This window comes from Physella acuta, unplaced genomic scaffold, assembly GCF_028476545.2.
Source record: "Physella acuta isolate Inbredline_101_S28 unplaced genomic scaffold, ASM2847654v3 ptg000353l, whole genome shotgun sequence".
Lineage (NCBI taxonomy): Eukaryota > Metazoa > Mollusca > Gastropoda > Physidae > Physella > Physella acuta.
Window position 1 is genome coordinate 1,125,797 of NW_026731872.1, and position 16,222 is coordinate 1,142,018.

Genomic DNA, 16,222 nt, shown 5'->3' on the forward strand with positions numbered 1-16,222 from the left:
GGTGTAAATTAGTCACAGATTGTGTTGGGTTGATTAATTTGGTGGTGTCAATTAGTCACAGATTGTGTTGGGTTGATTAATTTGGTGGTGTCAATTAGTCACAGATTGTGTTGGGTTGATTAATTCGATGGTGTCAATTAGTCACAGTTTCTGTTGGGTTGATTAATTTGGTGGTGTCAATTAGTCACAGTTTGTGTTGGGTTGATTAATTCGGTGGTGTCAATTAGTCACGGATTGTGTTGGGTTGATTAATTTGGTGGTGTCAATTAGTCACAGTTTCTGTTGGGTTGATTAATTCGGTGGTGTCAATTTGTCACAGTTTGTGTTGATTAATTCGGTGGTGTCAATTAGTCACAGATTGTGTTGGGTTGATTAATTTGGTGGTGTCAATTAGTCACAGTTTGTGTTGGGTTGATTAATTTGATGGTGTCAATTAGTCACAGTTTGTGTTGGGTTGATTAATTTGGTGGTGTCAATTAGTCACAGTTTGTGTTGGGTTGATTAATTTGGTGGTGTCAATTAGTCACAGTTTGTGTTGGGTTGATTAATTACTGTACAGAGAAAGCTCACAGATAGGAGCTGGCGCGACCCCCCCCCCAACCCTCCCCTTTTGTTACAGTTATTATGTTAACACTAAGATATACCTCACCATGTCTGTCAGCCTGACATTAAGATACTTCTGACAATTTACCTTTTAGGTTCTGAATCTGTTTCTTGCCTTGTTGCTGAGCTCTTTTGGTAGTGAAAGTCTGTCTCGCTCAGAATCTGATGATGAACCAAACAAGATTGCTGAAGCCATTGATAGATTCAAGTAAGCCTTTGTTCACCCTGTACAAGATTGAAATTAGTTTTTAGTCTTAGTCTTACAGTATTTGCTGGCTCTCTTGTCATTGTTGAACCAACAATTTCAGACGCTTTGGCAACTGGGTGAAGGTAAAAGTGATTGTGTGCATCAAAGTGAAACTTCAGCGTCAGAAGAACTGGAGACCAGCAGTGACACACTCAGAGCAGCCAGAACTCAATGGGAAGGAATTGATGGGAGCTGACGGCACGGTCATATCTTTGGAGAAGACACCAGAAGACATCCCAGATGGGGCTATGGTAAGTTTTGATGGGAGCTGACGGCACGGTCATATCTTTGGAGAAGACACCAGAAGACATCCCAGATGGGGCTATGGTAAGTTTTGATGGGGGCTGACGGCACAAGCATATCTTTGGAGAAGACACCAGAAGACATCCCAGATGGGGCTATGGTAAGTTTTGATGGGGGCTGATGGCACAATCATATCTTTGGAGAAGACACCAGAAGACATCCCAGGTGGGTACGTATCTCCCTGTCATAAGAGTAGGCAGTTCACATTTTCACTGCAACTGTTCAATAGTATGCTAGCCAGATTGGTTTGAGCTGAGTATCTTCATTTCATCCAATAAGCTTGTAGAAATTATTTCAATATTTAGCATAAGTAATCCAACTATCTTGTAGTTAAAATCCAACCATTTGGTAGTCCTTTATTGCCTTTATCCCTTGTTGGTGTTTCAGATTTCCAGGGCGGGCAGTATCTACTCAACAAAGGATTTAAAATCTCCAGTGGGCAGCGGCTCCAGCCACTGCTCAAGCTGCTCCTCTCTCTCTGACTCAGCCCAGACCAAGAAAATTGATTTGGAGGCGGACCACGAGGTTAATGAGGTGGACATAGTCTATGCAAAAGTAAGTTGACCAACTTGTGGTGACCCTCATTGACAAACACATGGTGACCCTCATTGACCAACACATGGTGACCCTCATTGACCAACACATGGTGACCCTCATTGACAAACACATGGTGACCCTCATTGGCCAACTTGTGGTGACCCTCATTGACCAACTTGTGGTGACCCTCATTGACAAACACATGGTGACCCTCATTGGCCAACTTGTGGTGACTCTCATTGACCAACTTGTGGTGACCCTCATTGACAAACACATGGTGACCCTCATTGACAAACACATGGTGACCCTCATTGGCCAATACATGGTGACCCTCATTGGCCAACTTGTGGTGACCCTCATTGACCAACTTGTGGTGACCCTCATTGGCCAACTTGTGGTGACTCTCATTGACCAACTTGTGGTGACCCTCATTGACAAACACATGGTGACCCTCATTGGCCAACACATGGTGACCCTCATTGGCCAACACATGGTGACCCTCATTGGCCAACTTGTGGTGACCCTCATTGACCAACACATGGTGACCCTCATTGGCCAACACATGGTGACCCTCATTGGCCAACACATGGTGACCCTCATTGGCCAACACATGGTGACCCTCATTGGCCAACTTGTGGTGACCCTCATTGGCCAACACATGGTGACCCTCATTGGCCAACACATGGTGACCCTCATTGGCCAATACATGGTGACCCTCATTGACCAACACATGGTGACCCTCATTGGCCAATACATGGTGACCCTCATTGGCCAACACATGGTGACCCTCATTGGCCAACTTGTGGTGACCCTCATTGACCAACACATGGTGACCCTCATTGGCCAACTTGTGGTGACCCTCATTGGCCAACACATGGTGACCCTCATTGACCAACACATGGTGACCCTCATTGGCCAACTTGTGGTGACCCTCATTGGCCAACACATGGTGACCCTCATTGGCCAACACATGGTGACCCTCATTGGCCAATACATGGTGACCCTCATTGGCCAACTTGTGGTGACCCTCATTGGCCAACACATGGTGACCCTCATTGGCCAACTTGTGGTGACCCTCATTGACCAACACATGGTGACCCTCATTGGCCAACACATGGTGACCCTCATTGGCCAACTTGTGGTGACCCTCATTGACCAACACATGGTGACCCTCATTGGCCAACTTGTGGTGACCCTCATTGACCAACACATGGTGACCCTCATTGACCAACACATGGTGACCCTCATTGGCCAACACATGGTGACCCTCATTGACCAACTTGTGGTGACCCTCATTGGCCAACACATGGTGACCCTCATTGACCAACACATGGTGACCCTCATTGGCCAACACATGGTGACCCTCATTGGCCAACACATGGTGACCCTCATTGGCCAACTTGTGGTGACCCTCATTGACCAACACATGGTGACCCTCATTGGCCAATACATGGTGACCCTCATTGGCCAATACATGGTGACCCTCATTGGCCAACACATGGTGACCCTCATTGACCAACACATGGTGACCCTCATTGGCCAACACATGGTGACCCTCATTGGCCAACTTGTGGTGACCCTCATTGGCCAACTTGTGGTGACCCTCATTGGCCAACACATGGTGACCCTCATTGACCAACACATGGTGACCCTCATTGGCCAACTTGTGGTGACCCTCATTGACCAACACATGGTGACCCTCATTGGCCAATACATGGTGACCCTCATTGGCCAACTTGTGGTGACCCTCATTGGCCAACTTGTGGTGACCCTCTTTGACCAATACATGGTGACCCTCATTGGCCAAGTTGTGGTGACCCTCATTGGCCAACTTGTGGTGACCCTCATTGGCCAACTTGTGGTGACCCTCATTGGCCAATACATGGTGACCCTCATTGGCCAACACATGGTGACCCTCATTGGCCAACACATGGTGACCCTCATTGGCCAACTTGTGGTGACCCTCATTGGCCAACTTGTGGTGACCCTCATTGGCCAACACATGGTGACCCTCATTGGCCAACACATGGTGACCCTCATTGGCCAACTTGTGGTGACCCTCATTGGCCAACTTGTGGTGACCCTCATTGACCAACACATGGTGACCCTCATTGGCCAACTTGTGGTGACCCTCATTGGCCAACTTGTGGTGACCCTCTTTGACCAATACATGGTGACCCTCATTGGCCAACTTGTGGTGACCCTCATTGACCAACACATGGTGACCCTCATTGGCCAATACATGGTGACCCTCATTGGCCAACTTGTGGTGACCCTCATTGGCCAACTTGTGGTGACCCTCTTTGACCAACACATGGTGACCCTCATTGACCAACACATGGTGACCCTCATTGGCCAACTTGTGGTGACCCTCATTGGCCAACACATGGTGACCCTCATTGACCAACACATGGTGACCCTCATTGGCCAACTTGTGGTGACCCTCATTGACCAACACATGGTGACCCTCATTGGCCAATACATGGTGACCCTCATTGGCCAAGTTGTGGTGACCCTCATTGGCCAACTTGTGGTGACCCTCATTGGCCAACTTGTGGTGACCCTCATTGACCAACACATGGTGACCCTCATTGGCCAACACATGGTGACCCTCATTGGCCAATACATGGTGACCCTCATTGGCCAACTTGTGGTGACCCTCATTGGCCAACTTGTGGTGACCCTCATTGGCCAACTTGTGGTGACCCTCATTGGCCAACTTGTGGTGACCCTCATTGGCCAACTTGTGGTGACCCTCATTGGCCAACTTGTGGTGACCCTCATTGGCCAACTTGTGGTGACCCTCATTGGCCAACTTGTGGTGACCCTCATTGGCCAACACATGGTGACCCTCATTGACCAACTTGTGGTGACCCTCATTGGCCAACTTGTGGTGACCCTCATTGGCCAACACATGGTGACCCTCATTGGCCAACACATGGTGACCCTCATTGGCCAACTTGTGGTGACCCTCATTGACCAACACATGGTGACCCTCATTGGCCAACTTGTGGTGACCCTCATTGACCAACACATGGTGACCCTCATTGGCCAACTTGTGGTGACCCTCATTGGCCAACACATGGTGACCCTCATTGGCCAACTTGTGGTGACCCTCATTGACCAACACATGGTGACCCTCATTGGCCAACTTGTGGTGACCCTCATTGACCAACACATGGTGACCCTCATTGGCCAACTTGTGGTGACCCTCATTGGCCAACACATGGTGACCCTCATTGACCAACACATGGTGACCCTCATTGGCCAACTTGTGGTGACCCTCATTGACCAACACATGGTGACCCTCATTGGCCAACTTGTGGTGACCCTCATTGGCCAACACATGGTGACCCTCATTGACCAACTTGTGGTGACCCTCATTGGCCAACACATGGTGACCCTCATTGGCCAACACATGGAGACCTTCATTGGCCAACTTGTGGTGACCCTCATTGGCCAACTTGTGGTGACCCTCATTGGCCAACACATGGTGACCCTCATTGGCCAACTTGTGGTGACCCTCATTGGCCAACTTGTGGTGACCCTCATTGACCAACACATGGTGACCCTCATTGGCCAACACATGGTGACCCTCATTGGCCAACACATGGTGACCCTCATTGGCCAACTTGTGGTGACCCTCATTGGCCAACACATGGTGACCCTCATTGGCCAACACATGGTGACCCTCATTGGCCAACTTGTGGTGACCCTCATTGGCCAACACATGGTGACCCTCATTGGCCAACACATGGTGACCCTCATTGGCCAACACATGGTGACCCTCATTGACCAACACATGGTGACCCTCATTGACCAACACATGGTGACCCTCATTGGCCAACACATGTTGACCCTCATTGGCCAACACATGGTGACCCTCATTGACCAACTTGTGGTGACCCTCATTGGCCAACTTGTGGTGACCCTCATTGGCCAACTTGTGGTGACCCTCATTGGCCAACACATGTTGACCCTCATTGGCCAACACATGTTGACCCTCATTGGCCAACACATGTTGACCCTCATTGGCCAACACATGGTGACCCTCATTGACCAACACATGGTGACCCTCATTGGCCAACTTGTGGTGACCCTCATTGACCAACTTGTGGTGACCCTCATTGGCCAACTTGTGGTGACCCTCATTGGCCAACTTGTGGTGACCCTCATTGGCCAACACATGTTGACCCTCATTGGCCAACACATGTTGACCCTCATTGGCCAACACATGGTGACCCTCATTGACCAACTTGTGGTGACCCTCATTGGCCAACACATGGTGACCCTCATTGGCCAACACATGGTGACCCTCATTGGCCAATACATGGTGACCCTCATTGGCCAATACATGGTGACCCTCATTGGCCAACTTGTGGTGACCCTCATTGGCCAACTTGTGGTGACCCTCATTGACCAACTTGTGGTGACCCTCATTGACCAACTTGTGGTGACCCTCATTGGCCAACTTGTGGTGACCCTCATTGGCCAACACATGGTGACCCTCATTGACCAACTTGTGGTGACCCTCATTGACCAACTTGTGGTGACCCTCATTGGCCAACACATGGTGACCCTCATTGGCCAACTTGTGGTGACCCTCATTGACCAACTTGTAGTGACCCTCATTGGCCAACACATGTTGACCCTCATTGGCCAACACATGGTGACCCTCATTGGCCAACACATGGTGACCCTCATTGGCCAACACATGGTGACCCTCATTGGCCAACTTGTGGTGACCCTCATTGACCAACACGTCAACTGTGACCTTGTCTCCCCAGGAACCAGACGACTGTTTATGTTACTCTGTGACAAAACGCTGCCCCTGGTGTGGTGTCATTGAGAAGTCATTTATTGGACGTCAGTGGTGGACACTTCGTTGTATCATGTACCGTGTAGCAGAACACAAATACTTTGATACATTCATCATCTCCATGATTTTACTCAGCAGTTGTGCTCTTGTAAGTCTGGGACTGTACTGTTGCAGGCACTAGAAGATGTCTAGTATAGTAGAATTAACTGTAAGGGACTGTACTGTTGCAGGCACTAGAAGATGTCTAGTATAGTAGAATTAACTGTAAGGGACTGTACTGTTGCAGGCACTAGAAGATGTCTAGTATAGTAGAATTAACTGTAAGGGACTGTACTGTTGCAGGCACTAGAAGATGTCTAGTATAGTAGAATTAACTGTAAGGGACTGTGCTGTTGCAGGCACTAGAAGATGTCTAGTATAGTAGAATTAACTGTAAGGGACTGTACTGTTGCAGGCACTAGAAGATGTCTAGTATAGTAGAATTAACTGTAAGGGACTGTACTGTTGCAGGCACTAGAAGATGTCTAGTATAGTAGAATTAACTGTAAGGGACTGTACTGTTGCAGGCACTAGAAGATGTCTAGTATAGTAGAATTAACTGTAAGGGACTGTACTGTTGCAGGCACTAGAAGATGTCTAGTATAGTAGAATTAACTGTAAGGGACTGTACTGTTGCAGGCACTAGAAGATGTCTAGTATAGTAGAATTAACTGTAAGGGACTGTACTGTTGCAGGCACTAGAAGATGTCTAGTATAGTAGAATTAACTGTAAGGGACTGTACTGTTGCAGGCACTAGAAGATGTCTAGTATAGTAGAATTAACTGTAAGGGACTGTACTGTTGCAGGCACTAGAAGATGTCTAGTATAGTAGAATTAACTGTAAGGGACTGTACTGTTGCAGGCACTAGAAGATGCATATCTGCATGAAAAGCCCCTGATGAAGGAGATCTTAGAATACATGGACAAAGTGTTCACTATCATTTTCATTGTGGAGATGGTCATCAAATGGTTTGCTTTTGGCCTGAAGACATACTTTACTGATGCTTGGTGCTGGCTGGATTTCTGCATTGTTATGGTAGGATGTTGGCTTGATGCTAAATACTAGACAGTTTAATTGACCAACACCAGACAGTCCAATGGTGAGACTGACTGACTGACCAACACCAGACAGACAGTCCAATGGTGAGACTGACTGACCAACACCAGACAGTCCAATGGTGAGACTGACTGACTGACCAACACCAGACAGACAGTCCAATGGTGAGACTGACTGACTGACCAACACCAGACAGACAGTCCAATGGTGAGACTGACTGACTGACCAACACCAGACAGTCCAATGGTGAGACTGACTGACTGACCAACACCAGACAGTCCAATGGTGAGACTGACTGACTGACCAACACCAGACAGTCCAATGGTGAGACTGACTGACTGACCAACACCAGACAGACAGTCCAATGGTGAGACTGACTGACTGACCAACACCAGACAGTCCAATGGTGAGACTGACTGACCAACACCAGACAGACAGTCCAATGGTGAGACTGACTGACTGACCAACACCAGACAGACAGTCCAATGGTGAGACTGACTGACCAACACCAGACAGTTCAATGGTGAGACTGACTGACCAACACCAGACAGACAGTCCAAATCCAATGGTGAGACTGACTGACCAACACCAGACAGTCTAATGGTGAGACTGACTGACCAACACCAGACAGTCCAATGGTGAGACTGACTGACCAACACCAGACAGACAGTCCAATAATGAAGAAGAGAGAGTTGAGAATTGCTCTTTGTTTTAGTTGTCCATTGTGATGCTAGCATTGGAGATGATGGCATCAGCTGATGGTCAAGGGGGTGGAAGAATGGGTGCAATGAAATCTATGAGAACACTGAGGGCACTTCGACCACTTCGAGCAGTCAGTCGCTGGGAAGGAATGAGGGTCAGTTTTATTTCTAAAGACAATTGGTTGATTATTCACTGTATACTTATAAATTGTCTGATAACCGACTCATGTGAAATGTAATAAGATGGTAGCAAGACTGTCATATGTTTGGAAAGTGCTCATTGTTTGTTTTTATTGAACTTTAACCCTTTCCAGACCTATGCCTGTGGTCGCCCATATTTTGTGTGCTACAGTCCTGTGGGCCCGCCGTGGCCCTGCTATGTATTGTACATTAACTTACGCGTAGTAGCTCAAGTCTCATTGGTAACAAGATTTTAAAGATACGTTTTCTCGTTCTATCACTAGTGGTTCATTTTCAGCAATTTTTCTGAAGTTAACTTTTTTTTCTTCAAATTTACAGGCAATATAATTAGTGAATTAAATCTAATTAAACCTATTAATTTTTTTAGCATTTAAAATTAAAAAAATGTAAGGAAATAATATTAGAAGTAGTGTTTTGTTTACTTTTCTCTGGGATTAGTGTCATTTTTATTAATTATTAGTAAATTATTCAGCTATTTAACTTATGCATAATAAACTTGGACCAGTTTTGCTTATATTGCTTTCAATTTTATTTTTTTAATGTAAGTGGTTATTTTTTTTTAAATTATTTTTAAAAGTGCCGTAGTTGAAAAATGTTGTCTTTCTCTGGGCAGTAGGGGAAAAGTTTAGATACCAGGCCAGGGTTTATCTATTGAATGATCTCTGTCTCAGGTTGTTGTCAAATAATTGAGATGCCAGGGTTAATCTATTGAATGATCTCTGTTTCAGGTTGTTGTCAAATAATTGAGATGCCAGGGTTAATCTATTGAATGATCTCTGTCTCAGGTTGTTGTCAAATAATTGAGATGCCAGGGTTAATCTATTGAATGATCTCTGTTTCAGGTTGTTGTCAAATAATTGAGATGCCAGGGTTAATCTATTGAATGATCTCTGTCTCAGGTTGTTGTCAAATAATTGAGATGCCAGGGTTAATCTATTGAATGATCTCTGTCTCAGGTTGTTGTCAAATAATTGAGATGCCAGGGTTAATCTATTGAATGATCTCTGTTTCAGGTTGTTGTCAAATAATTGAGATGCCAGGGTTAATCTATTGAATGATCTCTGTTTCAGGTTGTTGTCAAATAATTGAGATGCCAGGGTTAATCTATTGAATGATCTCTGTTTCAGGTTGTTGTCAAATAATTGAGATGCCAGGGTTAATCTATTGAATGATCTCTGTTTCAGGTTGTTGTCAAATAATTGAGATGCCAGGGTTAATCTATTGAATGATCTCTGTCTCAGGTTGTTGTCAAATAATTGAGATGCCAGGGTTAATCTATTGAATGATCTCTGTCTCAGGTTGTTGTCAAATAATTGAGATGCCAGGGTTAATCTATTGAATGATCTCTGTTTCAGGTTGTTGTCAAATAATTGAGATGCCAGGGTTAATCTATTGAATGATCTCTGTTTCAGGTTGTTGTCAAATAATTGAGATGCCAGGGTTAATCTATTGAATGATCTCTGTCTCAGGTTGTTGTCAAATAATTGAGATGCCAGGGTTAATCTATTGAATGATCTCTGTCTCAGGTTGTTGTCAAATAATTGAGATGCCAGGGTTAATCTATTGAATGATCTCTGTTTCAGGTTGTTGTCAAATAATTGAGATGCCAGGGTTAATCTATTGAATGATCTCTGTCTCAGGTTGTTGTCAAATAATTGAGATGCCAGGGTTAATCTATTGAATGATCTCTGTCTCAGGTTGTTGTCAAATAATTGAGATGCCAGGGTTAATCTATTGAATGATCTCTGTCTCAGGTTGTTGTCAAATAATTGAGATGCCAGGGTTAATCTATTGAATGATCTCTGTTTCAGGTTGTTGTCAAATAATTGAGATGCCAGGGTTAATCTATTGAATGATCTCTGTCTCAGGTTGTTGTCAAATAATTGAGATGCCAGGGTTAATCTATTGAATGATCTCTGTCTCAGGTTGTTGTCAAATAATTGAGATGCCAGGGTTAATCTATTGAATGATCTCTGTCTCAGGTTGTTGTCAATGCCCTGTTTAAAGCCATCCCCTCTATCTGTAACGTCCTGCTGGTTTGTTTGGTGTTTTGGCTTATCTTTGGAATCATGGGTGTGCAATTGTTTAATGGAAAGTTTCATGCTTGCTGGAAAGACAATGTCAAATGTAATCCAGAAGAGGTGAGTCATGCTCTCTTCAACCTGACAAAATTTACACTTTTAGAAATACTTGACCATTGCCTTAATACTTGACCATTGCCTTACTACTTGACCATTGTCTTAATACTTGACCATTGCCTTAATACTTGAGCATTGCTTCAATACTTGACCATTGCCTTACTACTTGACCATTGCCTTACTACTTGACCATTGCCTTACTACTTGACCATTGTCTTAATACTTGACCATTGCCTTAGTACTTGACCATTGCTTCAATACTTGACCATTGCTTCAATACTTGACCATTGCCTTAATACTTGACCATTGCCTTAATACTTGACCATTGCCTCAATACTTGAGCATTGCCTTAGTACTAGAGCATTGCTTCAATACTTGACCATTGCCTTACTACTTGACCATTGCTTTAATACTTGACCATTGCCTTAATACTTGACCATTGCCTCAATACTTGACCATTGCCTTAATACTTGACCATTGCCTCAATACTTGAGCATTGCCTTAGTACTAGAGCATTGCTTCAATACTTGACCATTGCTTCAATACTTGACCATTGCCTTACTACTTGACCATTGCTTCAATACTTGACCATTGCCTTAATACTTGACCATTGCCTCAATACTTGAGCATTGCCTTAGTACTAGAGCATTGCTTCAATACTTGACCATTGCCTTACTACTTGACCATTGCTTTAATACTTGACCATTGCCTCAATACTTGACCATTGCCTTAATACTTGACCATTGCCTTAATACTTGAGCATTGCTTCAATACTTGACCATTGCTTCAATACCTGACCATTGCCTTACTACTTGAGCATTGCCTCAATACTTGACCATTGCCTTAATACTTGAGCATTGCTTCAATACTTGACCATTGCCTTACTACTTGACCATTGCTTCAATACTTGACCATTGCCTTAATACTTGACCATTGCCTTAATACTTGACCATTGCCTCAATACTTGAGCATTGCCTTAGTACTAGAGCATTGCTTCAATACTTGACCATTGCCTTACTACTTGACCATTGCTTTAATACTTGACCATTGCCTCAATACTTGACCATTGCCTTAATACTTGACCATTGCCTTAATACTTGAGCATTGCTTCAATACTTGACCATTGCTTCAATACCTGACCATTGCCTTACTACTTGAGCATTGCCTCAATACTTGACCATTGCCTTAATACTTGAGCATTGCTTCAATACTTGACCATTGCCTTACTACTTGACCATTGCTTCAATACTTGACCATTGCCTTAATACTTGACCATTGCCTTAATACTTGACCATTGCCTCAATACTTGAGCATTGCCTTAGTACTAGAGCATTGCTTCAATACTTGACCATTGCCTTACTACTTGACCATTGCTTTAATACTTGACCATTGCCTTAATACTTGACCATTGCCTCAATACTTGACCATTGCCTTAATACTTGACCATTGCCTTAATACTTGAGCATTGCTTCAATACTTGACCATTGCTTCAATACTTGACCATTGCCTTACTACTTGAGCATTGCCTCAATACTTGACCATTGCCTTAATACTTGAGCATTGCCTCAATACTTGACCATTGCCTTACTACTTGAGCATTGCTTCAATACTTGACCATTGCTTCAATACTTGACCATTGCCTCAATACTTGACCATTGCCTTAATACTTGACCATTGCCTTACTACTTGAGCATTGCTTCAATACTTGACCATTGCCTTACTACTTGACCATTGCCTTAATACTTGACCATTGCCTTAATACTTGAGCATTGCTTCAATACTTGACCATTGCTTCAATACTTGACCATTGCCTTAATACTTGACCATTGCCTCAATACTTGACCATTGCTTGAGCTTAAAGATGCTGTTGATCTTTAGGTACCCAATAGGACAATGTGTGAATTCTATGGCTACAACTGGACCAATGCACAAATCAACTTTGACAATGTTATAGCTGCATATTTGGCCTTGTTTCAAGTGGTAAGACAAACCTCTAGTTATGTCCATTGCCCCATAAGACTGTCCATCAGGCACATGAAGTAGAAGTCACATGTTCCTCTGACTTGGGATGGGTGGACTAGAGTCAGGTACCCATCAGAGCTGGGTTGACTAGAGTCAGGTACCCATCAGAGCTGGGTGGACTAGAGTCAGGTACCCATCAGAGCTGGGTGGACTAGAGTCAGGTACCCATCAGAGCTGAGTGGACTAGAGTCAGATACCCATCAGAGCTGGGTGGACTAGAGTCAGGTACCCATCAGAGCTGGGTGGACTAGAGTCAGGTACCCATCAGAGCTGAGTGGACTCAGTGAGTCAGGTACCCATCAGAGCTGGGTGGACTAGAGTCAGGTACCCATCAGAGCTGGGTGGACTCAGTGAGTCAGGTACCCATCAGAGCTGGGTGGACTCAGTGAGTCAGGTACCCATCAGAGCTGGGTGGACTAGAGTCAGGTACCCATCAGAGCTGGGTGGACTAGAGTCAGGTACCCATCAGAGCTGGGTGGACTCAGTGAGTCAGGTACCCATCAGAGCTGGGTGGACTCAGTGACTCAGGTACCCATCAGAGCTGTGTGGACTAGAGTCAGGTACCCATCAGAGCTGGGTGGACTAGAGTCAGGTACCCATCAGAGCTGGGTGGACTAGAGTCAGGTACCCATCAGAGCTGGGTGGACTAGAGTCAGGTACCCATCAGAGCTGGGTGGACTAGAGTCAGGTACCCATCACAGCTGGGTGGACTCAGTGAGTCAGGTACCCATCAGAGCTGGGTGGACTAGAGTCAGGTACCCATCAGAGCTGGGTGGACTAGAGTCAGGTACCCATCAGAGCTGGGTGGACTCAGGTACCCATCAGAGCTGGGTGGACAACCTTGGCACTTGAACCCCTGAACTCTAATGCACTGCTAGTGAGGGTATCTGTGGTGTACCAAATTTGTGGGATGGTACTATAAACCTGAGAAGGATAAATTGCAGTTTGTATTGTAAGCCTATCAGCTTGTCCAAAGCCCAGCTCCATATGTGAAAAAGCCTTATGAGAAGTACCTGTTGATGATTGTAAAGAAAGCAAGTGTGAAATGAGATCTCTTGTCTTCCTCTAGGCCACATACAAAGGTTGGATTGATATTATGAACAACGCCATTGATGCAAGAGAGGTCAGTGAGATTTGTTAGTTACATTCAACTTACTCAACTCATTTGCTACCTGTCTCAAAACCCAAAGCTAAGGGGGGTAACCTCCAACAGCTTTTCTTTGAAATTGTTTTCAAATAATTATTCTTTATTTAACCATTAATGTCCCATTCATTCTACCAAAACTCCACCCATGACGGCCCAATGTAAGGAGCATAACTCTGTATGATCAAGTGAATAGTTTCACAAAATATTTGTTTTTGTCTAAATGAAATTGAAAATTAAGATAAAAACTACTGCTTAATGTTGGGAATAAACCTGGCTTTCCAACAGTATTAAATAGAATATATTGTATTCGGTACAAGTACAGAATAAAAATAAAAAATGTCGGAGAAAATTCAAAACAGGTCATTTTCGGTAGTCAACTTTATTTATTTTTGTCTAAACAACTATGCATCGAATTTAACAGTTAAATATCAATTTGGTTATGTTTAAGATATATAATTCATAAAATACATGCCTAGATACGTTTAGAGGCATTATTTTATTTTATTTTTAATATTAAATCTACTTAAAAATAGGACAGATGAGTCTAAAATTTTGAGATAGAAAGAAACTTTTATTTTTTATCTTTCAAAAGCGCCATTGAAATTAGAAGACCGGAAAAGGATGCTGAAACTATCAGACTTCCTGTTTAGTTAAAAATTAGGATTTGTAGGCCAAATTTTAATGAAACAAATTTAATTTTTCTATGCGTATTGTAAGCGGGCGGCAGCGGGCGTTACGGGACAATAACGGTGTCGGGCGGCAGCGGGCGTTACGGGACATTAATGGTTAATTATCAAAAAGCCTCAAAGTGTTCTTGTTTTTCTAATAGTATTTATCATTTCTAATTTATTTCTAATATTTAAAAAATGACGACTTTACAATAGATTCTGATTGCTAATTTTAAAACTACGTTAATGCCGAAGCAACCGTTTACGCAAAAATAAGTGTAAAAATGTGTCCAAAACTTGACTTAGTAAACTCGGTTTAAAATAATAACTAAAAATGCTAGAAACTTTGGGGGGGGGGGGGGGGGGGTCTTGCGCAGTTTTGTACTGTATTTAGTAAACATAAATAGCATAGGAGTACTTTTTGCATGAAAATAATACAACACAAACATTATAGGTAAAATGCAGTAATGGCGGTCACATTGGTAGCAAGGGGGTATGTTGCATTAGTAGCAAATGAGTTAACATAGATTTGTTTGATGCCATATTATATTTATTATTTACACTGAGGATTAAGCTTTGCTAAGTATTTAAATGATGCCTACGAATGAAATGAAATGAAATGGTGTGGGCCTTCGAATGAAATGAGATGGTGTGGGGCTACGAATGAAATAAAATGAGATGATATGGGGCTACGAATGAAATGAAATGGTGTGGGGCTACGAATGAAATGAGATGGTGTGGGGCTACGAATGAAATAAAATGAGATGATATGGGGCTACGAATGAAATGAGATGGTGTGGGGCTACGAATGAAATGAGATGGTGTGGGGCTACGAATGAAATGAGATGGTGTGGGGCTACGAATGAAATGAGATGGTGTGGGGCTACGAATGAAATGAGATGATATGGGGCTACGAATGAGATGGTATGGGGCTACGAATGAAATGAAATGGTGTGGGGCTACGAATGAAATGAAATGAGATGATATGGGGCTACGAATGAAATGAAATGAGATGATATGGGGCTACGAATGAAATGAGATGGTGTGGGGCTACGAATGAAATGAAATGGTGTGGGGCTACAAATGAAATGAGATGGTGTGGGCCTACGAATGAAATGAAATGAGATGGTGTGGGCCTACAAATGAAATGAAATGAGATGGTGTGGGCCTACGAATGAAATGAAATGAGATGGTGTGGGGCTACGAATGAAATAAGATGGTGTGGGCCTACGAATGAAATGAAATGAGATGGTGTGGGGCTACGAATGAAATGAGATGGTGTGGGGCTACTAATGAAATGAGATGGTGTGGGGCTACGAATGAAATGAAATGGTGTGGGGCTACGAATGAAATGAGATGGTGTGGGCCTACGAATGAAATGAGATGGTGTGGGGCTACGAATGAAATGAGATGGTGTGGGGCTACGAATGAAATGAGATGTGTGGGCCTATGAATGAAATGAAATGAGATGGTGTGGGGCTACGAATGAAATGAGATGGTGTGGGGCTACGAATGAAATGAGATGGTTTGGGGCTACGAATGAAATGAGATGGTGTGGGGCTACGAATGAAATGAGATGGTGTGGGGCTACGAATGAAATGAGATGGTGTGGGGCTACGAATGAAATGAGATGGTGTGGGGCTACGAATGAAATGAGATGATATGGGGCTACGAATGAGATGGTATGGGGCTACGAATGAAATGAAATGGTGTGGGGCTACGAATGAAATGAAATGAGA

The 16,222-nt window shown here is 44.0% G+C and overlaps 1 protein-coding gene across 2 annotated transcripts in view; it reads left to right on the forward strand.

Moving 5' to 3' along the window:
• LOC131941229 (sodium channel protein type 4 subunit alpha B) overlaps window positions 1-16,222 on the forward strand; it is a 74,819-nt gene that overhangs the window by 51,201 nt on the left and 7,396 nt on the right. For both annotated transcript variants that reach the window (XM_059300323.1, XM_059300324.1), the window contains exons 21-29: window positions 699-811; window positions 912-1,101; window positions 1,541-1,708; window positions 6,478-6,657; window positions 7,412-7,585; window positions 8,322-8,462; window positions 10,491-10,649; window positions 12,525-12,626; window positions 13,738-13,791. In XM_059300323.1, the coding sequence (XP_059156306.1) occupies window positions 699-811; window positions 912-1,101; window positions 1,541-1,708; window positions 6,478-6,657; window positions 7,412-7,585; window positions 8,322-8,462; window positions 10,491-10,649; window positions 12,525-12,626; window positions 13,738-13,791 (1,281 nt within the window). The remainder of the gene's footprint in view (window positions 1-698; window positions 812-911; window positions 1,102-1,540; window positions 1,709-6,477; window positions 6,658-7,411; window positions 7,586-8,321; window positions 8,463-10,490; window positions 10,650-12,524; window positions 12,627-13,737; window positions 13,792-16,222) is intronic.